The sequence below is a fragment of the Carassius carassius genome, chromosome 17 (assembly GCF_963082965.1).
Source record: "Carassius carassius chromosome 17, fCarCar2.1, whole genome shotgun sequence".
Lineage (NCBI taxonomy): Eukaryota > Metazoa > Chordata > Actinopteri > Cypriniformes > Cyprinidae > Carassius > Carassius carassius.
Genome location: NC_081771.1, coordinates 14,872,852 through 14,898,899, shown reverse-complemented (window position 1 = coordinate 14,898,899; position 26,048 = coordinate 14,872,852). Strand labels below are relative to the sequence as shown.

The 26,048-nt window shown below is 36.5% G+C and overlaps 1 protein-coding gene across 4 annotated transcripts in view; it reads right to left on the bottom strand.

Annotated features, from left to right (window-relative positions):
- Window positions 1-26,048, bottom strand: part of pde4ba (phosphodiesterase 4B, cAMP-specific a) — a 142,996-nt gene that overhangs the window by 11,460 nt on the left and 105,488 nt on the right. For all 4 annotated transcript variants that reach the window (XM_059571017.1, XM_059571018.1, XM_059571020.1 and 1 more), the window contains 3 exons: window positions 25,949-26,019; window positions 24,400-24,449; window positions 2,978-3,090 (listed from right to left, as the gene is read on the bottom strand). In XM_059571017.1, the coding sequence (XP_059427000.1) occupies window positions 2,978-3,090; window positions 24,400-24,449; window positions 25,949-26,019 (234 nt within the window). The remainder of the gene's footprint in view (window positions 1-2,977; window positions 3,091-24,399; window positions 24,450-25,948; window positions 26,020-26,048) is intronic.

Sequence of the window (26,048 nt, the reverse complement as noted above, 5' to 3'; positions counted from 1 at the left end):
ACCTTTCCAAGAATTCGCTTTTCATCCAAAAAGCACACTTATTGTGAGAATTCAGAAATGAAAAGTTCAAAGAGATACTTTAGAAAACAGTTCTGTCCTTGAAAAAGTCCACCAAGTAACATCCAACAAAAATGAACAGCCCACTAACAACTTGCAAAAGTTTAAAACAGAAGCTCACCTTTTTCCAGCAATTAACTTTTCCAATCTTTCTCTGATCTTTCCTCTCTAAGTAGCAAGCTCCCATTTTAAGTGAGTTAAGGTTTCTAAGTCCTGCTTGCTGTGAGTCTGTGTCACCCTGGCTCTCTTGAGTCTTAAGTTGCAACGTCTGATAGATGCAATAGCGTTGCTGAATAATTTTGAGCTGAGAGCGCTGACTATCCTTCAGTGTATGAGTGTGTCACTGTATACACTCCCCCTCTCACCATGGGACCGCCTCCTTCTGACACACACACACACACACACACTGGAACTTTAACCCCATTACAACATAGTTTATAGGGTAAAAAGTGTGCTCTGGAATCAGATAAAGCATACTGATGTGATCTCTTAAAAGTCATCAGAGGAAACGTATACTGCCACACACATGCAGATCTATAGGAAGTACTCACTTACAAGTAACAATAATGATAGTTTTAAAAATTAGACAGTTTATAAGCTGCATCCAAAGGAAATGGAAACTTTTTGAGTATCCTGCTTTTTAGATCTTTCTCCTGAGGACTTCAATTTCACGTGTCCCCTCTATTTATAAGATTGAATTATTATAATAATTCAAATATTAATACATTACATACATTTCATTTTTATTTATCCATAGGAATTTCATGAGAAAAACAGCAATGAAAGAGTAAAAATTAAGCTATAAAATGTATACAAATGTAAAAAATACATAAATTGTATACTATAGAATAAAGAAATATTTTCTATTTGATACAATTTGACTTAACTTTTTCAAAATAGTGTGAAAAGGAAATGTTCTTGTTTTATAAACCATATTTTCTCTTATCACTTTTCAATTCAGTGACTGCATTTGGGGATTCATGGCCATGGACTTTAGTATCTATTTAAACAACTTTGTCAATTTACTGTAACAAAAAGAGCGAGTCTGCAGTTCTGTTATCTTTACTGGAATATCCAGTTGACTGAAACAGAATACACATATTACATGTGGGCAGAGAAATCCTGAAGCTGATACTGTATAGATTTTACATGCACACACAGCTAAGTGTAATACACATCAGATGACACAGACGTTCAAAAGGGCAGCAAAAGGTCAGACGTCCTGGTATTCTCTGTACAAGTCTGATTGATGGCTTTCTTTGTGTTATTTCCACAAACTAATACAAAAGCTTCTAGAATATGAGCATGTTTTGAGCCAATCATAACACAGTAACAGATTTTGTAAATGTCCCATTTTCTTGCATATGTATTGTATTTTTTATTCATGAATTTTATTGTTGGCCTACATGTACTGAAAAAAAGATGAGTGTTATTATCATTTTCCAGTAAAATTATATATACACCCATAGACTGATCATTTTACTTTAGATGCAAATAAATAAATAGTGAAAACATAATAAATAAATAAATACAAATCTCATTTTTTTTCTTAATAAAAAGCATTAACATGCATATTTCCACAAAAAGTAAAATTATCATGTTTTAAGGCTGTTTAGATACTTTTACTGGAAAACACGCCAAAAATCATGAATAAGAAAATGATTAACAGTAAAAATTCTGGGTCATTGCAAAATAAGTCCCTTTCCTGCACATGTATCTGTCTGATTGAGCTTCTGAGTGTGTGTGCAGAGGTAGTGTGCATTCATCCCTATTGTCTGCAGTAAAAGTCCCTGTGCTGCAGTGTATGCCTGTTTGACGTCAACAGAAGAAGAAACAAACAGGGAGTGCGGCCTTGCCCTGCCATACAGAACTCACTCCCATTGTAGTCTGGACCCGGCTAGAGCTTAGGAAGGAGACAGGAAACCTGAGTCACAGCTGCAGGACACACACATACACAGACACACACACACACACACACACACACACACACACACACACACACACACACACACACACACACACACACACACACACTGTATGTAGTGGAGCACATGAGATGACACTGACAGCGACTTGAAAACAACACATAGTATTTAAGAGTACAAAAAGGATGATAAACAATACAGGTTGAAACATGTATATATTAGTCTGTAACACTGACAGAATTTGCTTGTCAGCAGACGTTTCATAAGTAAATAGGGTATTTGTGCTTCAAATTTAATTATATTGTATATCATATTGCTTTGATTATGCAATAAAGTGCTGTTTGTCTATTCAAGTCTATAAAAAAATAAGGAAAAAAAAATACCTCTCCTAATAAAAAGTTAACATTTAACTTCCTAAACGTCATTGTTAATATAAACTGGCCACCAAGCTGTCAATCAAATCAATTTCAGGGAATACCGCAGTACACCGCATTTCCAAAGTAACATAAAGGGGTGTGGAAAAACATGCTGGGAAAGAGACATGCTAAAACCTGTTCAATACGCTAGGAGGACCTGCTAACACATTTATACAGACAATGTGTGAGACTGTTATGATTGTAAAGTGATGTGGCATTTCTAAGGAAGCCTTGTACTTCAAATACCTTTGAAAACGCACCACAACTAAATCATAAGAAAGCTTTGAATTTCAAATCTATTTTGCATATTCAAACAGATTCCATCGGAAATGGAGGCGATCTTATTGTGGTGACTGATAGAAAACAGCAGACTGAATTTTTAATGCAAGCTAACTGGCACAAGGACCGACTCTCAATAGCCCCATTCACAAAGCGGCCGTTGAGAGAAGCATTACGAACAAAAACAGACTCTAAATTATCAGAAAAAGTTCTTGAGCACGCTGTACTGTGCAAGTATCCTCTGAGAGTTTTTACAACTTCAAGAGGAGCTCTTTAAAGTGATGTGCTGCATCTTCTCACCTTGTTGGAGGCCATGTCGCTGACAGAGCGGTACGTCTGGATGGTTTCCAGCTGATCCAGACACCAGTCCAGCTCCTCCATGGTCTCCACGGCCAGCTTCTGGTAGGACTCGTCTGGACAGAGACACACAGAAACGGGGGCACCGTGAAAATCCTGCTGCACGGCCACTCGAGCACAGCCCGCCAGACGTTCCTTCATCCTGGGCTCGCACACACACACGCATAAGCACGCACACTCCCAGACTGTATGAGAGAGTGAGAGTGGGTTCTTCTGAGCGCTAACTGTAAGAGATTTCCCCCTCTGCTCGCTCCCTCTCATTGGCCCGGCCCTTGTGGCTAGATACTGCCTCTTTGGCTTTGTGCCCCTTCCTCTCACCAACTCCTAGCTCTCTTGGTGTTGCCCTCTCTTTGTGTGCCACTCTCACTCATGTCTGAGAGTTGGCTGCAGTGGGGTGATACAGCCTCTTGGCTCTGTGCTTCCTCATTTCACTGCCCCATTTGGCATCTCTCTCTCTCTCTCTCTCTCTCTCTCTCTCTCTCTCTCGTCCCTTCCCCTTTTTTTATAATTTCTTGTAGGCTCTGATGTCAATAGAGAGGAGACAAAGGGGGGTACTCTGAAAAGCTTGCTGTATAAACTTGTACGTAAACACACACACACAAACGCACACATTCTTGGTGTGAAAAACACTTTAACTTGCAAAAATGCATTAAATTAAATCACAAATATTCACTGTATATTCACAGTGATTTCACAGGCAATATAAAATTAAGTTACATCTTGATTTTAGGAGATCATTAGGTTCCCTAAAGGCGATTTTCTAGAAAACATTTTATTAGCATATTTATTTCAAGCTTTAGTAAATTTGATTTCTGTGAATCGGATTCATTTGCATAACTCAAAAATGCTCATTGTACTTTTGCCCTGCATGGCATTTTTGTATTTTGCATGTATTTAAAAGTTTTCATAAAACGTACGCTACCGTTTATAAGTCTGGGGTCGGTAGAATTTTATTTTGAAGAAATTAATATTTTATTCAGCAAGCATTCAATTGATCAAAACTTTAACAAAACTATAACTAAACTATAACTATTCATCAAGAATACAAAAAAAGTATCAATAAATTAAAGTAAAAAATAAGCTGCATAGCTGTTTTCTACATTGATAATAATAAATGTTACTTGAAATGTGATTCGCTAGTTCAGCTTTGTCATCATAAAAATCAATTACATTTTAAAATATATCAAAATAGAGCAATTACATTTTATTAATATTTCACAATAATACTGATTTACTGCATTTATGTTAAAGTAAATGCAGATTTGGTCAACTTCTTTCTAAAACTATATAAAAAAAAAATCTTACAGACTCAAAACTTTTAAATTCTAGTGTGATTGGGAAATATTGCTGTTTGTTATACTGGTGCATAAAAAAACTTTGAAAAAAAAGAAAAGAAAGAAATATTCTTTTTTTTTATTATTTTTTTATTCAATGTTTACAATATTTAGCTTTTTCTATTTAACATTCTAAATATATTTGGAAAAAATACCTTTTAAATATAATGAGATAAATTAAAAAAGCCAAAAAGGCTATACGGTTCAACCAAACAAACAAAAGAAACAAAAGCAACAAAAATCACATTTACATAGACCAAATGACACACCATTACGTTTTATCATGCGCTTGAATTAATGTCAAGATGTACGTAAACGGGTCTGCATCATTCCTTGCACGCCACAGAAATGTATGAAGCATAGGCGTGAACTGTGTGTGTGGGTCTTGTTGAAGCATAGATGTGTTTATAGCAGAGAGGAGTTTGGTGAATTGGTGCCCTGTGGCTTTGGGACACAGACGAACCCTTGTGCGCCTCTGACTTTGCTGTGGTGGGTCTCCTAGTTGCAGAACAACACAGCAGCAGAATTTTAGCAGGGCCCTGTCGAATGGCGGCACTTCTCTCTAATCTCCACACGCTCAAAGCCACACAAGCAAATTTGCTCTCCGAAACACCAGGAGAAAAAGCTCTTTGGTGTGGGTAATTCTTTTTTTCTCTTTTTTTTTAGCGTAAGGAGAGGTACCTGTACGTAGACTACAACACCAAGGCAATGTCGAAAAGCTGGAAAGTGGATTTTCTGAACAAGATTTACATTCTCCCAAAACTGGACCAAACCAGTTGTATACCTAAACGAGAACAGCTAAGCATAACCGCATTTTTATATTTCTGAAGAAAATGTGAATAGCTCCTGCCCATGAAAAACTGCTATAATGCTAGGGTGCACATGTGGGTGCCAGAGCACTGGTATGTGGTTGCTGAGGTGTTCTTTGTGGTTTGTAGTGAGTTGGTATCCAGTTGCTAGGGTGTTCTGGGTGGTCGCTAGGTGGTTGCTTACTGACCCAAGTCAAGAGACCACCCTCAAGTCCCTTCTCAAGATAAGACTTAGGTACCAATGTTAAATCCAGTTTTTGCTTTTGAGAATATTTACATGAAATACTTAAATAAGTTTAAAGGGGTCATATGATGCGGGTATGTACTGCAAACACATACGAGCTTCATCACTGTCTGTCACGCCACTCTGTTCCTCTTTCGGGCTTGAACTGATGAAAAACTAAGGACATTATCTTTTAAATTATCTTTACATTTATTTAAAAAAAATGAAGCTTGCGATTATGGAAAGGGGCTTTGCATTTCCGACAAGTGCTTGTGGTGTTCGGCCAATCACAAAGCACTGGGTCAGTTGGCCAATCAGAGCAAACAGCGCTTGTCAGAAAGAGGGTCTTTGTAGAAAATGATGCGTTTGAGAGAGGCGGGGCATATAGGACCTACAATAATGTACAGTATTTTAAAAAGAATGTGTTTTTTGAACATTAAAGCATGTCAACCTATTCTGTTACACCAAATACACAAAATAATGATCTTTAAAAAAAAGTAACATATGACTCCTTTAAACAATTCAATCTAAATCAATCTAAACTATTATTGAATTATCTGTTCAATAGAAAAACAAAGACATAATACAAAATCAGATGTAAATAATACTATAATATACTGTATGGATGGATTAAGGTTTAGTTAACTTCATTTGTTATAGCAAGGTATAGTTATGGTCTATCATTTAAGTGTTCTTGAAATGTTCTTCCTCCTTTCATTTCTATCCATACACTGCTCTGTAAAGGTGATTTGCATACACGTCTTGGGTCTGAAATCTGTCATTATGAGGCAAAGCATGTTTGACAGGACCAGTGAGGTGTCTGACCACATGTGCGTAAGAAGGGTTTTTCCCTTTCTCTTCCTTCGAGACGTGAACAACACAGACAGACGCACAAGCGCCGACGGCCCTAGCAGATTCGGAAAAAGGAGGCAACGGTCCAGGAAAGATGTGGACATATGGCCATGCTGCAGTTGCCCACATACTGTACCATGAGGTCATCCAATCACAAACAAAAGGGGACAGATTTCAGCTAATAAGCTGCCATTACACATGCATAAACAAACAAAAATAATTAATAAATGAATTAATGTGCATTAATCATGCAGTTACATTTACCAAATATACGAATATGTATTCAGCCGGTCAAGTGATCTCAACATTGCAACCACTATGACACATATTATGTAGATTTAAATAGCATTTCTATGCCTAGATTTGACTGTCGAATTATATCAAATTATATTATATGTAAATGAGCATAATTTAAAAATATTTGTAAATGAATTTCCTATGTGTAAAGTTTTTTTTTTTTTTTCTTCAGCTATACAAGTTTTAATGGATCATTTCTCGGCACAACTGTTTGTTTGTGACATTGAATTGCATCACTTAAGACAAGCGTAGGTGTGGTGTTATAAGAAAAAGTATCAGTGTACCGAGAGGTTGGGTTTTGTGGCCACAAACTGTGTTTGCATATGTGTCATTTGAGGTTACTTCAGATCGCAAATATCAAATCATGTCTTCTGGTCGTTTGAGGGTGTTAATGCCATGGCTGCGCGCTGTACGTATGTGTGTGAGCTGTCGGATGTGGTAATAGCTGTGTGTCTGTCTTCCTGATGTGCATTGAGAATTAGTTGAGAGCATGTGCTTACATGTGTCATTATTCCTTTCTCACTCTTTCTCTCATTCTTTCATCGATGCCCCTCCTGAATTCATGAGTCGTGTTTCAACACTTAGTCAAGCAGTGGAAGGATAGACTATAGCATTTCCAATAAAGAGGAAGCATGACGACTGACGTCAGCTCAAATCTCAATGGACCTACTAAGAAAACACTTCCTCTGGTTTTGACTGTAAGAAGAGAGGGAGAAAGAAAAGAAAGAAAAAGTTGGGGAAATTCTGGAAAAGCTTGTTTGTAGCCAAAGGACATTGTGAAACAGCGTAACAGATGGGTTTCTCTCTGTGAGCAGAGAAAAACTGATGGCTTGTTAAATTTAAGGGAAATAAACAATCTCATTTAAATCACATCAACTATATACAATCCAGATGTTTGTTTTTTGTATATATATATATATATATATATATATATATATGAACAATTATATAGCTATTTGGGATTGGAGACTCTATATCAGAAGACTGACTCTTTACCAAAATCAGTACTTTAATAATATCTAATTTCTAATAATTATTTATTAGAATGAATTTTAAACCTTTATAAAATATGTACTGGTATTATAAAATAGGGAAATACCTGAAAAAGAGCGAGAAAAAGAGAGAGAGAGAGTTTCATTAGTATTTAATTTTGCTTTCTAAAGACCAGTCAGAAATGATCAGTAATGATGTTATTATGATAATAATGTAATAATGAGTAATTATTATTATTTATTGACAAACATATTTTTAACAGTAAAAAGAAAAGAAAAAACATACTTCTAAATAATAATAATAATAATAATAATAATAATAATAAAATAAGTGTTCCTATCTTGCATACTTTTGAAGTATATTTTGTCTAGTATTTTTTCTGTGGAGCTTCTCCCATCTTGATCACTGGTAAAATTCTCTGTAAAGATGTTTTGGAAGAATATTTATTGTCATATGTGCTATAAAATTATTAGGAATTCAATTGAAATTACTTCTCTTTGGGTTTGTGCATATTTTACTTAAAAAATCTGTCAAATCCTTGAGACCATTAAGAGTCTTATTTGCCATTGTACTGTACTGTAGGTTTTATAGAGATGCTCAAGAGCGCCCCCTTTGTGTCCACTGTACACCCACACTGGCGTGGACCCCACAGTGAAATATGACCAACAGACCATGCAGCAATGTGTAGGATTATAAGCGTTGATCGTGCCAGTAATTTCTGACATTCTGTAAGTTTTTTAACCTTCAAAGAATCATACAGACAACCCAATATACAGCAAATACAGTAGCTTCATTAGCTTAAGCATGGCTAAGATGAATTGGAGGATCTTGATTTTTTTTCAAAGTGAGAGATAATTTTGATGATACTGTGCAATTTTATGGTCCAATAACCAATAACCTCAACAGATGTTACACGCTTTTAGATGCCACAGTGGAGCCTCACAGAACTATGTGGGACATTCCCTGAGTTCATTTTATGGTGGTTTGGTCTCAACATGGCAATTTTCTGAGAAGCATCAAACTGGTTCAAATAAAATGTTTTCCATTAGTAGGCAGAAGCCACTGTTTTGGCTCTGTGGACTTCAACAACAGACACATTGAATAAACAAAGAGTGCTGGAAAAGACCACATTGAGACGACCCGTCCACATGAATGGGAGTCCTCTGCAGAAGTTAAAACGGGTGCTTGTTGAATTGGGCATGTTAGACCACACAAAACATTAGACTTTTGAAGTCATATTTTTAAAAGAGAAAATGGCAAAGGACAGCCAATGAGCAATAAGTTATTGGGGGCTGAGGATTTTTCCGATCCAGATTGTGACACAAACTTGGCCCCATTTCCATGTGTGGGTGTGAGGGAGACAGAGACCAGGCCAAATCCACCCAAATTAAAAGGCCTGTCTATTGAAAAACAGCCCCCCAGTTCTTCTCTCTATCACAGAGCTGTCTGTCAGCCTCTCTAAAACTACTCCAGACATATTCCATCAAGAAACAAACCTGGGTAAAATAACTGCCAAGAGTGAAATTATAGGATATGGTATGGCACAAAAGAACCAAGCAAAAGTGGTCTAAAACTCCTGCCCAGTCTTGATCGTAACCCTTCTCCTCATTCTTCACCCATTTGTTCAGTTATGTTCAAAATCACTCCTTCATCGTAACACACATCTGGCATCTCCTAGCTAAAAGAACCCTCACATTTAACCAATAAGGTAATGAAAAGCATAGCAAGACTTCGGAAATTAGTTGTAAACATAGGTAGAGCTAGAAAACAACAACAGATATCAACAGTAGGGCCATGTTTGGAGTTGTAACAATGGTTTTCATGTTTGCAATCAATATAATTACATTATTAGTGATAGTTAAGTATCTGTAAAGTTTTTTTTATAAAGATGCAGTCACATTTGGCATTGCTCAGCATTTTTTATAGGAATCCACATGATCAATAATAAAAGATTACAAAGGTTTTACAACAGGTCATGCAGATTCACCATGTTAACTGAGTTTTAAAACTGACTTTTGTGTGAGCTGTGCATTACACATTGTTACATTATTAACAAAATACAACAGATTTTTTTTTTGCTTTTGAATTTGTGAATTGAATTCATAAAAACTGACTGGTTGATTGTATTGTATATATAATCACTAAACAAAAATGAATAAAACATGTTAACGTTTCAGTCAAAGATGTGTCTCTTTTTGTGTCAAATGGTTTACAAACCTTTTTAGATATTGTCAGTATGTTAATACTTTACATTTCACTGTCTATCCAAATGCATTAAACTGTATGTTCACTTTATGTACAAACACAGAAACCGAATGAGATCACTCTGTTGACATTGGCTTTTGGAAGTTTCCAGATTTGTTCCATTAAATTCAGAATTGATGAGCAGCATTTCATGAGTCAATAGTCAGTTCAGTGAGGGGACGTGGGGTAAGCGACCACACAACATACAAACTTGTATTCACGAGGTCCTGGGTGGTTAAAGAGAACATATACACACAGGGAAGGCTTTGTCCTTTCACCTGGCTTGAACCCTGCCACCAAAGTCTAGAGTATTGACAGACCTCAATAGGGCTGTTGTCAGTAACTCGCTGACCCATTCCAACCCCATTACCATAGACTAGGAAGCCAGCATAACGCAATTAATTAAAACTTTTGTCAATTTTGGTTTTTCTTTCGCTCTTACCATTACTGGAACAGCCAATGGAGATTCCTGAGGGAATCTGGGGTCAGCTGCATATGATGATGTGCAATACTCGAAGAAATTCACAATGGATGTTTTAATGGATACCAGCTGGAGTTTTAAAGATTTTGGGATCGAAGCCAAATAATGGGTGAAATCAATTTGGAAGTAAACATTATGATTTTATTTTACAAAAGGCCAGAGCGTTACTGTCTCATAGTATACTGTGTGTGCGTGTTTGTGACTATATGTCATTGACACTTTAGGTTTTTTGCATTTACAGGTTAAAAAAAATATGTTTAGAGATGTGTGTGTAAATGTGTGTAAGATTCTTGTATAATAATAACAAAAACTCTCAAATATTGTCTAACCCTGAGGGTAGAAGTGCCCTTCAAGGGGGGAAAAAGTCATTTGGAGTTCGCCCAACATTTCAACTCACATGTAACTTCATCTGTGTTCAATAAACAAATCCATATGAATATGAAAGAACTAGGGTGGAATAAAGGGTGGCAGAGAGGAGTTGGGTTAACTAAAAGCTAAAAACGATTTTACAGCATACACTGTAATAAAACAAAGCTGCAGCCATCATGCTCTCCACTGTTCCATCACTATGGATTTTCTTTCCCTTTTAAGGAAACAGGATAGACAGGATGTGTTAGGTGCACACGAGAGAAAAGATTTACGATCAGCATGTCTAGAGCATCCCAGCTCATTCACCTGTGATTTCCCATAATGCAAAAATGCCAATCAATCATACCGCTGCTAAAGAAAGCAAAACTTAATGTTTAGCTATTTAAACCTACATATGTTTTTTACATGTACATTAATATGCACAAAGCATCTTTTAAGATTAGTTTAATTTCTTCATGCTTGACAATTATCTCTTTGTGAAAGTTAAAGTTTCCCAACAACAACAACTTAATAGAGATCATTAAAGGAATAGTTAATCCAGAAATTATCATTTTTTGACACACCATCAGCTTCTTCCAACCCTTTTTTTCATCATACATGAAATGAGATGTTGGGCAGAATGCCAAATTTGTTTTCATACAACAAAAGAGGATGGGTAATTAAAAAATTCCACCTTCAGAGCCAAATGGCATTGGTTCAGGCATATCATGGGACCAGTCTTCATACACTAAATTTGAAAAAGGCACCTGTAAATAAGTTTTGAAAGATATAAAAGATTATTTTCTATAAAAGACTCAGGAAGACTTGCAGTATTCATCTATTTCAGTCATGCAACTTTTCTGCTCATCTGCCATATCTATGACCATTAGCGGGCCAAAGGAATGGCAGTGAATACAGAGACACAAGAACAGAGATAGCAAGAAAACTGATCACTGGTTCCATGGCATTGGTCACACTTTATTTTAAGGTTGAATTCTTGCCATTAACAAAACATTAACTATGACTTTTGCCTCAATAAACTCCTAATTTGTTGCTCATTAATAGTCAGTAAAGTAGTTGTTAACTTTAGATATTGGGTAGGATTCGGGATGAAGAATATGGTCATGCACAATATGTGCAATCTGTTAATAATAGGCATGCTAATAAGCAACTAGTTAATAGTAAGATTTGGTCCCTATTAATCCACTCTCATCATGGAGCACATATGCAGAGGAACATAAAGATGGACTGTGGATTAAATATATATAAATGTAAGTGAATGTTAGATTTGGTAGGGTTTTTACCTGAGATTTGTTAAAAAATTTATATCCGTTCACGTATTTTGCATAAACATGGCAAATGAATGGAAAAATCATGTGACTAAAACAGATGGAACATTGTGTGTTGAATAAATCATATATTTGTTATATTTATTTTCTGGAGATATCACCACTGATTTTGTTGCATGGAATAAATATATCCTTTGTTTTTCACACCACACATAACAACATAACACTGTTTAATTATGGGGATGAGTAAAATTAATTTTGGTTGAACTAACCCTTTAATTAAAAGTTGTGAGCAGTCAGTCTAGTATAATAGTGTGTTGTCTAATGTGAAGCATTATGTGAACGTTTCTCAAAGGTGGAAAGTACACACGTGCCAGAATGAACATTAACAAGCCTCTCTGATTAATTTCTAACCAACCAACCTGATAGTTCGCGTGAATTGGCATAAACAACTTCCAATAAGTTGACTCACACATGTTTTTATTTGTGATTTATTTCCTCATTTTCATATTCTGAGAAGGAAATAAAACTTTGAGCCACTGAAGTCATTTTTGTCACAGCTCTCTTAAATAACTGGAGACTGTTTTTCCCAGCTGTCCATAGAAGATTTAAATCTGATTAAAACACCCAAACAAAAGCATCTACTGCTAACTCTCTCTCTCTCTTTATTTCTCTTTGAGCTTATTTGAAGACATGCAGGCCATTTGGCAGGGTTGTTCATTGGGGAAAGGCAGTTTGTCTGCTTTATGGCTGTGCTGACGTCAATGGCATAACTCAAATAGTTAGCAGGGTGCATGCTCCCAGCTTTCAAAAGCTGCACAACAGCTGAGCCAGTGCTAAAACCCGAGACAGACTTCTCTCAGACGACAGTTTCAGCTGACATCTGTTCTTCTCATTGAATACCACTCATCTTAAAATGTATACATTTGCTAATAGATTCATCAACACTGTTGTCTGGATAAAAGGTTGCTTATATATAAAGAAAAGAGGTAGTGCTTTGTGTATTTAAGTTGCTAATACCTGACTGGGACTTAACACTTTTTGTTTTGAGATTTGAAAGCGTTAGGTCTACAGACTGACAGCAAAAGAAATGACTCTTTCTAGCTGATTCCAACACTTGACAGATTTACTGACCTATAATATCTCTGCTTTTCCAGCTACGGCCCTTAATCCCTGTGAGTAAAGATAGCAGTGTTTTCGAGACATAGACCTCTTGGTCCTATTGGAATGATTAACTCTGCTTGAGCTTGTGGAGACACTAAAGTCATTGAGAAAAAGAGTCAACAAAGAGCACTGAATTCTTTACAATTACAGCAACAAAATGAAAGTGACATATTGTAAAAGTGATGAAAAATGAGAATTCTCATTTTCTGGCAGACTTGAATTCCTGCAACACTGACTTTAACATATTAGGGAGCGTAAAGTCAGTTTTAAAACACTGTTGTACTCACAAACAGCCTCTTTCTAACACAGGAAACAGCAGATCAGAGCTGGTAACAGATGCCGAGGTTCAGCATAATTAAGATATTTTTGATGAAATCCGAGAGCTTTCTGACCCTGCATAGACTGCAACGCAACTACCGCGTTCAAGATCCAGAAAGGAATTAAGGACATCATTAAAATAGTCAATGTGGTTCAACATTAAATTCATGAAGCTACAAGAATACTTTTTGTATGCAAAGAAAACAAAAATAACAACTTTATTCAATTTCTTTTCTTCTCTTCTTCTTCTCTGCTTGTAAACAAGACGCAGCACATGCAGGTTCTCAGCAGATATCAAAATAAAGTTATTTTTGTTTTCTTTGCGCACAAAAAGTACTGGCAAAACTTTACTTAAACCCTTTATGTATAACGCATTATAAAAATACGTTTTAAGGCATTAATTATGCCTCGTAATGCAGTACACAAAATTTAATGAATAATTGTAACCACAATTAATACATTATAACACTTATCAATTAATAATTATACTATGCATTTTAAATTTGGTTATACAACTCATATTATGAATAATTATAATGCATTACAACATATAATAACCCTTTTTAAATAGAGACTTTAAGTAAAGTGTGACAAAAGTATACTCGTAGCTTCAAAAAATTAAGGTTGAACCACTGATATCATATGGCTATTTTAATAATGTTCTTACTACCTTTTCAGGGCCATGAATGAATGTATCAGTTGCATTGTTGTCTGTGAAGGGTCAGAAAGCTCTTGGGTCTAATCAAAAATATCTTAATTTGTGTTCCGAAGCTGAACCAAGGTCTTATGGATTTGGAACGACATAAGGGTGAGTAAATAATGACAGAATGTTCACTTTTGAGTGAACTATCCCTTTAAGACCTACAATGTTCTATAAACCAAACTCCTACAAAGGCCGACAAAATATAGGAAATCCCTGTTTAATGGTCATTTCTAACCCAATCTCATGAACAAATAGTAAGTTTGAGTGGATCTGGCTGCTGGAAAAGCTGTGGATTGTGAAATGGCTAAGCGAACAGAATCACTTTTTTTAGATTATGACAGAAAAAAAAAACACGAGGTGGTGATTTTGTATGAATTTGTAAAAAGTGATTGCACTGAAAACATACAAAGTAAAATTCCACCCCTAAACCTAACTGTCAGTGGGGCAGATTGTACAATGTGCATATGAAACTGTATGAATTCATATGAATGAACCACATATTTGCCAAAACGAAAAATAGTTAGCCATGAGAATGTGTTTATCATTCCCTAAAAGAAAAGTGCTGCTAACCAACGGTTATCTCTAGGTACTAACAGAAACCACAAGAACATTTCATGCAAATTCATATTTGCATGCTAGAACATTATAATATCTGTTCACTAGACATTGCATATTTAAAATATATCTGACTATTTAAATTGTAAATACAAAGTACATACATATACTAAGAAATTATGTTAATGTCTTGCACTTGGTGAAGAACGTTCCTGAAATTTCTATAAAAGTATAATAAATTTGATTAGGCAAAAATTGATAGAGAAAGGTGAGTTATGTAATATTGCTTGGAGAGAAAGAGGGTTTGTACTGGCACTGCAATATATCAGCAAAACAGTTTAGGAGCCCTGTGTCTCAACAGACATATTACATTGGCATTCGAAAACACCTGTCTTTAGACTATGGCAAGAGGTTTGGTTTTATCGTTCATACCATAATTATTACATAGTTGGACAATGTGGGGTTCAGAGTGAATCCAGCTGCTTTAAACTACCAAAAAATATATATATATATACACATGTAAGTGCCATCTGTCTGGATATCAGATGGGCTAAATGCTGCATCAATACATAACGTAGACGTGCCTGACGCACTTTGCGTGTTACAATCCAGCCTCCAATAACTCCAACAATCCACTTTGTGCAAAAAGACACTCCCCTTGCTGGAGACCAGAGGTGTTTGAAAATATTATTGATGATGTCACGCCGTCTCTAGGGGTCTTGTGTGTATAAACACAGTGCAGGGCAGGGATCTGAAGCCAGTTTGGCACCCAACTGTGGACCAGGGGCTTTGGGAAGAGAGTGTGGCATTCCACACTTTCACACACAGAATCAACACACACTGTAGACATCAGTCAGGCAGTGGGGCTGTGATGACATGTACACATTTCACACAAACACACTTGCACATATCAGTTAAGTCAGCTAGTGGTGAAATACTGAAGACAAATGGAGACACGGTCACGTAGACACATAAGTCACGCACACAAAGGTCCAGGAGAAACGTCTTTAGACTCTACAGCTACATTACAAGGCCCTTACTGGGTAAGGATGTGGTGTACTTAAATATCACTGACCCATCATGGTCTTCCAGCCTCAAAGGCTTTCATTCTGTTGACGTTTTCCCACTTTATTGCCAGACCCTGCCTGTTTGGGTGGGCTGTTGCTAGAGCGGTTGCTATGGCACCCCGAGCCTGAGGTAGACGATGAATGGAAATGATTTGACCAGAGATGTTGTTTTCAAAAAAGAGGTTTCTACTACTAAGTTTGTAGTTCCTCTCCTGCAATGAATATGGCAGAAGAGTTTTGGTAGGTTCAGTGATTTATACTGTTTGATCCAAAAGTCACATACACCTTTTCTTTTATTGTATTTTATTTCAATTCATTTCATTTTTGCACAAACTAAGTTGATTTGTGACCTTTACTTTATTTAATTTCTGTAAATAAATGTACCGTATTTTCCGGACTATAAGTTGCACTTTTTTTCATAGTTTGGCTGGTCCTGCGACTTATAGTCAGGTGCAATTTATTTATCAAAATTAATTTGACATGAACCGAGAGAAATTAACCAATAGAAAACATTACCGTCTACTGCCGTCTCGCGGCTTTTTCTCTTGGTTCTAAATAAATGCGACTTATAGTCCAGTGTGACTCATATATGTTTTTTTCCTCATCATGACGTATTTTTGGACTGATGCGACTCAGGTCAGGTGCGACTTATAGTCCGAAAAATTCTGTATTTCTTTCAGCTTTTTTTTTTTTTTTTAATTCTCGAAATCTTATGTTATTTTAAGATTTATATTACATTCCAGATTATGTCCAGGAACTACAGATGTTTATAAATGTGGACTGCCGTGCTAATAATAATAACAACAATAATAATAATAAATACAAATTTTCAACTTGATCTCCGATGTTTGGACCCCATTGCATGCCAAGCAATATTGCATGCTCCAACTTAACAAATATCATGCACAAACACGTAAGTAATGACGCATATTCTAATGGATGGATCCTGCATCTTTTTTATGGAAATAGGGATGCAAAACAACAGAACTGACCAGGTATTCATGTTTTTGCATATCCGTGCTGAACAAACAGGAAGAGTTCTGTCTTTCTCCCTGCTCAAAATCATAAAATGTTTTCTTATGGCCTTTCCTGTGGTAAATGAGGAAGCGAGTGGAAATACAAAGCTCATTGTTTGGAGCTTTACATAATCTTCGCCTCTCAGAAAGACCTTACACCCTGGGTGCTCTCGTCTTCCATCAAGCTGTGAGCTGAACTTTATTCATGTAGCGCTGGCACATCAATGGAGAAAAAAAGAATTAATAATATACTCTCATAAAATTTCTGTTAATATGGAAGGGAAATCTGAGCTCATGCCTCCAGCTAACAGAGGAAATTAGCCAAAACTTTTGTGGCCGCTCGGTTTCCAAAGTCCCATTCGAATTCACAATATTTCCAGCATGCGTAAACTGAACCTGCGGTTTGGTTTTACACGTGAAGCATTACCTCTCGTGCCATTCTGAAGCATGACCCCAACAGCCGTGACGATGACACTGACGCAGGATGTCGCTCCCTTGGGTGGACCACTATAAAGACCCCCATTGTGACATCCAGTGAAAACAACCTTCAAAAACAGCACTGCCGGATAATACCAGATGGGGAGTTTGAGTGTTTTTTTTTTTTCTAAGCTAAAGCTGTTATACTAAAATCATTAGACAACAAAACCCCTGCTGAGGAAATAACTTCATAGGGAATGCTACCCACAACATTTTGATCTGAGATCACATTTCACCCGGTCAATCCTAATCTAAACCATTAAGCCCAAACAAGCAAGCCATTCCTCAAGCTCTGACGCAAAATCAGATTTAGATGAGCCACACTCTGATCTTTTCCACTTAATTATAAAAACGCAGAAAATGAAGCTGATTCAGGTTCAGCATGAATAGGTTGCGAGTGACGTAAGCATCACAGATCAAAGCTTGAGTTTTGGTTTAAGCTTGGACATAAGGCACGTGAACAACCTGCACACATATGCAATACTTGAATGAGCACTGAGGCAAGAACTTCAAGGGTTTTCCCGGAAAGCATTCGCAGGGCACTTTTCCCTATATACATCTGAATTCTGTGCACACTGACAGCGACCTGGAGTGAGAAAAACTGCCAGAAACCATCCATTTTTATGAGAGTTGCTGATTTTTGGAAAAACAGGAGTGTAAAGAACTGTAAAGGACTGTTACAGTGAGAAATATATTACTGTAATATAGTTTATTCTGCATTGTGAATGAGTTTTTCACACTGATAATCATTCATCTTGATATTCATTTAGACAAACAAATAAAAAAAAATAAAAAATAAAAAAATAAAATAAAATAAAATAAAATAAAATAAAATAAAATAAAATAAAATAAAATAAAATAAAATAATACTCATGTTCATGATACGGCGCATTATACACTACTACAATGTACACAGCAACTGGGGGACCTACTACAAAATGATCTAAAACGATCACTTTTTACGGAAACAATATTATTCAAGAGTTGTATTGCCAAGTATGCTTGCACATACAAGGAATTTGTTTTAGTGTCACAAGCTTCCAGTACTCAGGGACAACAACAACACACAGCCAATAAAAAAGATGAGAATAAAAATACACACATATGTTAATATAAATAGATTTAAAAAAACACACACATTGAAATTTTGAGTGATATGAGTAACTGGTTCTGAAATGGTGACAGTTCAATGAAGAATTCAACCTAAATATAGATCTAAACAACCATTACTGAAAGTGACAGAAAAGAGCATAATGGAAAAGAAAGAATTTCCCATGGGGGAAAGGAAATGGATAGTTACTGGACATAAGATTGACTGCTCGGCAAGACTAGCACAAAAAAACACACAAAGCCTAAAACTGTGCACCCTGACTAGTCCTGTGACTGGAAGTGTCACTATATCTAGCTCATGTAGCAGATACTGTAATACAGCAATGGCAGGAAATGATCTCCATGGCAACTTTGTTTGGTAGCTCTTTCAGGGTGAATCGCACACTGGTAACATTTCAGATTAAAATTAATTGCACGCTGGCCAAGGTGCCCTTGACCAGAGCTTCCTGGCACCATGTTTGGGTGGATCTGGCTGCTGGGAAAGTCGTGGACTCCTAAACGGCTAAGCAAACAAACAGAATTACTTTTGTCAGGTTATGACAGATAAGAAACTTTGAAGTCAAGTAAAGACTTCTTAAATAATTTTCTATTGACAAGCTTGGGTGGACTGTTTGTCCTTTCATAAATAAAAGAGACATTTAATAACATGCCATTTCATTGCACTCAGATGTTTTAAAGAGCTTATTTTTGACTCAGGAGGGGAAGGTCAGCCAGCTCAAACCCACACTAGGCCAGCCAGCTGATAAGAACGTTGCACTGACCTTCTCTAGGTACTCTGTGAACACATTACAGCTGTCAGTCATGTGGCTTCTTCTACGTGCTGCAGACAGCACATTTCTGTTGTAACGGTTCCACATCTCTCTAATCTTACAGACATATTTATGTTTTACAGAGGTAACAGTAAGCTTACCTTATAACTGTATGCATGTGAATGCACAGGCCGCCAGGATGTGATATCTCCTGTTTATCTTTTATTAGGCTGGCATCTTACAAGAGTCATGAAACATTCACCATCATCCGAAAACTTCATAAAAGTCCCCGTAAAAGTGTTTCACGTGTGCTTTGTTTCTTCAAAAGTACTGAATATGCTTAAATGTTTTAAAGTAAATGTGTGATGTCATGAGTGGATTAATAAATGTTGTGTCATGATCTGTCAGATTATCTGATTATTTTTAATGCTAATTCACCAGAAAATATTTGGTCCCACTTTACATTAGGTGGCCTTAACTACTATTGCGCCTACATTAAAGTTAATCATTTGGTACAATGCACTTATTGTGTGCATAAAGCACGTTTTTACATTGCACTTATATTTAAAAAAAAATGATTGTGTGTAATTACATCTGTAATTAATTTCTAATTACATTTCTAATGAAACCGTAGAGCCGTTCCTTAAACCTACCCATACCATCAAACCTGTCTCTAACCTTCCCTGTCTCCCACCTCAATAGCAGCAAAAGTCTTTTGCAATACAATATGAACACAATAAGTATGTTGCACTTACTGTATTTTATGTAAGTTAAGGCCACTTAATATAAAGTGTATTTAATTTAAAATGACGTTGTGTATTAATAAAATATGAATCTTTGTAGGCAAGTACGTTTACAGGCACCTGTATGGTGCAAATGCTACAAGTTCACTGCGTGATTCCACACCTAGAATTATGCTTTTTAAAAAGTACAAGTTTTATCAGAAAGTCCTTGAGCACCAAGAGCAAACGTAATACATTCCCTTAGTTTGCGAAACAATGATACTAACAAAGTGTCATGAACCCTTCTACTGGTTCTGCCTGAGGTGATGCAACCATCATACATGTACATGTTGATGTTTTCTGTATAGAAATACATACGTGCGGAGATGACATTCGTGATTTAATCTCATAGAGTAAACTATAGTCAAAAAATTACTGCTATTGTATGCTTCTCTTAAACATATCTCGTACAGGCCATAAGATTAACTCCAGGGCTAATCTGTCTTCTTTGTAAATACTCTGGATAACATGTCTGCTGTCCTCGGCACACCTGTGACTTTCCTGAGCTCACAAAAACAATGAAAACATTGCCAGAGACGAAGAGTACTGGAAATTCTGGCCATCACAACAAATTCCTCATACATCACACAATATTGGATAAATGAACCCTACAAACAGATACAAAGCAATGTGGAAAAACTCATTCCGCCGAAGCAAACAGCAATGCACAATTAATTTTCAACCCTCAGCACATTGTACTGTATATACAGTGTAACAAACCACAAGGCACCTGATTCCAGCAGACATTATGAGCACGCGTGTGTCAACATCAGTGTGTGTTGAAAGAGAAGACAATGGTATTTGTCAGTCTACATCCTATTTTCCCCATTTGGTCATTAAGCCACAGACAAGTTCATCTCACGACCTGTGTATGCGAGGAATTAACACTCGCACACTGAAAAACACCTCCTGGGTTCCGGAGGATTCCAGCGGTATGGGAAAAACAGGAAAAATCTGCGCTCCACTTCCTGCCCAATGACCCTGTTTGTATGACACACAGGAGGCAGTTTAGGTGCAGGCAGTAAGTCAGTGGCTCCGTTTCATTGTCTCGATTATGGTTACATCACTACAGATCTGCATGCATTGGGGGGTTACATTGTGAATGGAGATTATTGTCATTGTTTTCTTTAAGATAAGTCCCTCTATCTGCATTAAAAAAAACATAAATAAATAAAAACAGCCTTGTCATTGCAAAAACATAGATACTTTCTCTGTTCCAATATTTAGTGAAATGCTTCGCTACACTCTAACTGGTTATTCACACACACACACACACACACACACACACACACACACACACACACACACACACACACACACACACACACACACACATACACACACACACACACACACACACACAAAATGTGTTTGAAAGAGCAGTGGAGTTCCTGTAAGTTTAATTTCTTTTAAAATAAATGCCACATTTTTACAGCAGGGTGTCATGTATGAGATGAGAGATAAGATACGAGGTATGAACGTTAACACATTTATCTTCTACATGTTTACATAGAAGCAGGGCAGAGAAATGATAAAACACACTAAGTGTGAAAAGCCTCTAACAGTAATTGTAATTTGGAACTTTTTACACAAGAAGCAACTTTGAGCCACAAAAGCCAGACTTGCTATTAATTTCAATGGAGTGTGACATTAGCATATTGCTACGCTAAAGGCCCATTCACACCAAGGACGATAAATAGTTAACTATAAACTATTGCTAATCTTTTTAATTCTATGAGAATAGGAAAGTCAACCCCAACGCAACTAAAGAATGTCATTGTTGGGAATCACTTTCAGAGCAATTTTTGTCAGCTGCTGAACAAAAACATTCACATTCACAACATTGCTATTTTTGTTCACTACTTTTTGGTACTGAATCAAGGTTTTTTTTATGTTGTTTATGGCAATCCATTTTAAGATTGTCTTAACTGCTAAAATGACATCATGCTGCCTTTGCATTTGGCTAAAAAAGGTGTTTATGGAGGAAGCATAATTTAAAACAACCTTCACACCATAAGCACTTTTGATCCCTTGCCTATGTAGGCAGCGCACTAGATTTTGGAAAAGAGAAGGTGTCTATGCTTTAGCAGTGGCAGGGTTTTTTCTAAATAGAAATAAAGGGACTAATCTGAAAAGAAAACAATGACAAGAGTCTTTTTTACCTTCAAAGGAGATTAGACCTAGAATAATTTACAGTACATTAATTGTTGTAATATATCTTATATACAGCAGCATACTATATAATTTATCAGATGCATAAAGAAGCTTTGCATAACCTGTACAAAAAATGTGCCATTTATGTTTATGTATGAATTCTGCATAACAAACACATTTTATTTTTTTAATTTACGAAACATTATGAAACTAACAACTTACTAAGTGCTAAGTAAGTATGATGTTTCACTCAAATGGCTGCATAATAGCAAGCACTTATCAGAGACCGATCAAGCCTGAAGAGCATCAGGAAGTGAATTTCAGTCCACCTGGTCTAAGAGGAAGTCAACAAAGCCACATGCAAGCTGACTGACGTCAATCACAACCCACAGCACCTGACAGGAACTCCTACTGACTGCATTTCTCATGCTCTTTGCTTCAGTATAATGCCACTTTACACATTTCTTCCACATTATGCACTGAAGACCCAGTCCCTTTTGCCGTAGGCCAGACTTAATGCTGTTTGGCCTGATTACTAACATTGCAAGTGGGTTTTACTGAAACAACTCAGTGTTACATGGAGCTGACCTCCTGTGCCCTTTATACTTTTCCCCCCTGAAACAAGAACATAAACACACACACACACACACACACACACACAGACAATATATTATATCATTTCTCTTCCACTCTATTCGATTTTTCCATCTTTCCTAGACACATATTGATTGTAAATACAGCATCCTAATTACAACCACCAAACCAGACTGTACAGGTCAGATACTGTACCAGCAATCTATAGTTTTTGTACAAACTTTTCCATATGCTTTTCACACAAATTTCCCCCCAGAGTGCTTTCTGAAGTTCCTATGCATGTTTTATTTGGGGGCCTTTGTTATTTTGTATTTATACAGATAGTAGAGAGAAGGAAAGGAATTGTTTGAGGAGGAAAAATGTGATCCGGACGCAAGCCAGATTCGAACCTGTCTCCTCCAAGTGAGTACCAAGGCTCAACGTGCTTCAGCTTCGCATTAAACAAAACCTACTGAAGATCGCATTTTTATGTAGCCTCTTTCTTCTATTCCTCCTCTAAATGTGAACAATCTCTCTCATATTATTCTTCAGAAACGACCTCACTCCGCCAAGGTTTTCTTGACATTTCTAAGAAAACAGTCTGGGCTGTATAATAGAGGCTCCAGTGAATGGCCTTGTTCTGTTTAGTTAGCATAGATTACAGTTCTTCTGAAATCTCTGTCTGGCATGTTCTCTGATATCACACTGGGAGTCATCCTCAAGGGCAGAGTGTGAACTATGAGGAATTTTCCCACCCGTTATACTAAGCCTTCTGCTGAGGCAGGCCTGTTTGTCTGTTGCGTTATTGTATTTGGCAGGTGTGCATGCATGTGAGAGACCAACACGTAGCAGCCATGGCCTTTTCCTATAGTTCTGTGCGACAAGACAAAACAGCCACTAATATGGGCACCGTGCTTGAATGTGTGTGTACGTGAGTCTACTAAACATTTCAACACTGCCGTGCTAATCAGCAGAAGCTGCGATGGAGATGAGTGATGATGAGGGATACAAGAGGGCAACGGCATGGGCACTAACAGAGCATGACAAGAGGTCTCTCTGTCATTAAAAATATACTTAAACACAGCATAACAAAACGTGTTTACAGGCACACATACACAAATGCATGATCTTTAAGATGGAGTTATTTTAAAAGCATGGCAAATGCCTTTAATCCAAAGAGTAAATACTAATTATCTAAGATTTGTTCACCAGAAACAAATGCATCATTAAAGTGGTTTAACTTTAAACTTTTTTCCCAGTCCATAGTCAATAATAACACTTCCTTCAGTAAAAAAAAAAAAGTCCATTCCAACTTGTCCTCTCACATCAAAATTCAGATACATATTTTTTTAGAACTGTTTTGGATGATAAACAGTGCTTGATCTGTGCATATTTCCCTCCTAAATCAGATAATACAACTTGTTTTCACAGAAAAAAACAATATTAGGGATAAAGGACAAGTATCTTAGATCACAGCAACAGTTTGAAGTACTGTTTGAAGCACTGAAGTTACTTGATGGACTGGAATCATGTGGCTTATTTGTGGATTATATTATAAGATGTTTGAACTCTCATTCTGACGGCACCCATTCACTGCAGAGGATGCATTGGTGAGCAAGTGGTGTAATGCTACATTTCTTCAAATCTGTTCCAATAAAGAAACAAACTGATCTACATCTTGGATGGTCTGAAGGTAAATTTTCAGCAAATTTTCAGCTGTTAATTGAATTTGTAATTAAAAATTTCTGAAAAATACAAGGATTTTCACTAGTGCTCTACAACTTTTGGACCTCATTTTTAATACTTTTTTAGCGATATAGGTCTTACCAGGTAGGCAAACTCTTGTGATGGGGGACTGGTTGGACACAGGGGACCTCCTGCGAGAGGAAATGTTGAACAATTACTGAAAATCTGATTAAATAAATACAACAAACATTTATGACACAAGCAGAAAACCCCTAAAATTCAAACACTTCTGTGTTCCATTCCTCTGTGTCATCCCTGTTACGGGATGCATAATATCAAAGCAAAGAGCAGATTTCCACATTAAAGAATGAAAGAAGCTCTATTCAGGCCTGGGCATTTTGCAATAATTTTTTTTTTAAGTGAATCATAGATTTGATGTGACACTCCTCTATAATACAGACGTATCATTATGATATCACAGGGTGTATCCTCTTTTCCATACATACATCCGTAGAATTTTCCTGCAAACTCATCTGAACTGGGTTGCCCTTGGACAGACAGCGAAGAGCCCAACAAAAGCCTCTAACAGTGCGGTATAATTGCCCTGACGTAGATCCATGGTTATTTGAAAGGGCAAAATAGTTCTTCCATGAATAACACCAAGTAAACACTTTTTTCCCCGTTTACCCTCATCGCTCAGGTGGAAAAATGAAATTTAGGGGCATGTGGAAATCTTCTCCAAAGGCGAGTGATTTTTGGCGGGGATTTGAAATCTTGAAAACTGGTGACATGTTAAGTGGAAAATGGCTCTAGTGAAATGTTAGTGTGCATGGGTGACCGAAAACACAAAACAAATGATTGGAAAGACTGCCCTCTTGTGGTTGGTCTTACAAACAACAGAGTGGACTGTAAAAAAGAAAATAATTAAAATGTCTATAAATGTCTATTTTTAATAAATTAAGAACACTAATATTACTACATTTTATGAAGCTTTTAAAAAAAATTATTTACATTTTATAAAGCTTAAAAAAAAGAGATATGAAGCACATATTAATTCTTTCATACAATAAAGGTGTGTTATTTGAGCTTTTAAGAGGAAAATGTCATTTTGGCAACATTAAGAATGCTGTTTCAAGCTTTTATTTGGTCTGCGCTACTGACATCATCCCTGTTGGTGGAGTTTGGTCCATGTAAACAGTGTTTTGTGGGTAGTTATATCATATCCCTCTCTGGTTTCATTACAGATATCATGTGAAAGTGACAAGGTTTAGTAGCTTTGTATTGTCAAAGGTGATACAAGACTGGATTTAACTTTCAACAGGTTAAGCGATTTTATTCTTCAGGCTGGTAAGAGATTCTAAGTCTCATGTAAACATGTATAACATTTTGTGGTGTTATTTGTAATACATATTTCAATTATTAATTTATATTCCAATACAACACCTTGCCCCACAAACAAGACAATTACTGCATGCACATTTAGTTTTTTTTACTAATGGGCAAGTAAAATATATTGTAAACATTTCTGTCATCAACAGATTAAACATAATTATTATTTTTCTGACCATAGAAACAATCCTTTAAAAATCTGCTATTTTTTTTAAGACAAAAAGTTAGAATTAAGTTTATTTGAATCGTCTTTTTTTTAAGTTTAGATGAAGATACAGCTTCTGTTTACAATAATACTCACTTGTTAGATGTGCACTGAACGTTGGTCAAGACAGTAAAGTTGTTTCTGACACTTCGAAGGCTTGCTAGAACCTAGAAAATGACAAAAACTGTGAGGTGAA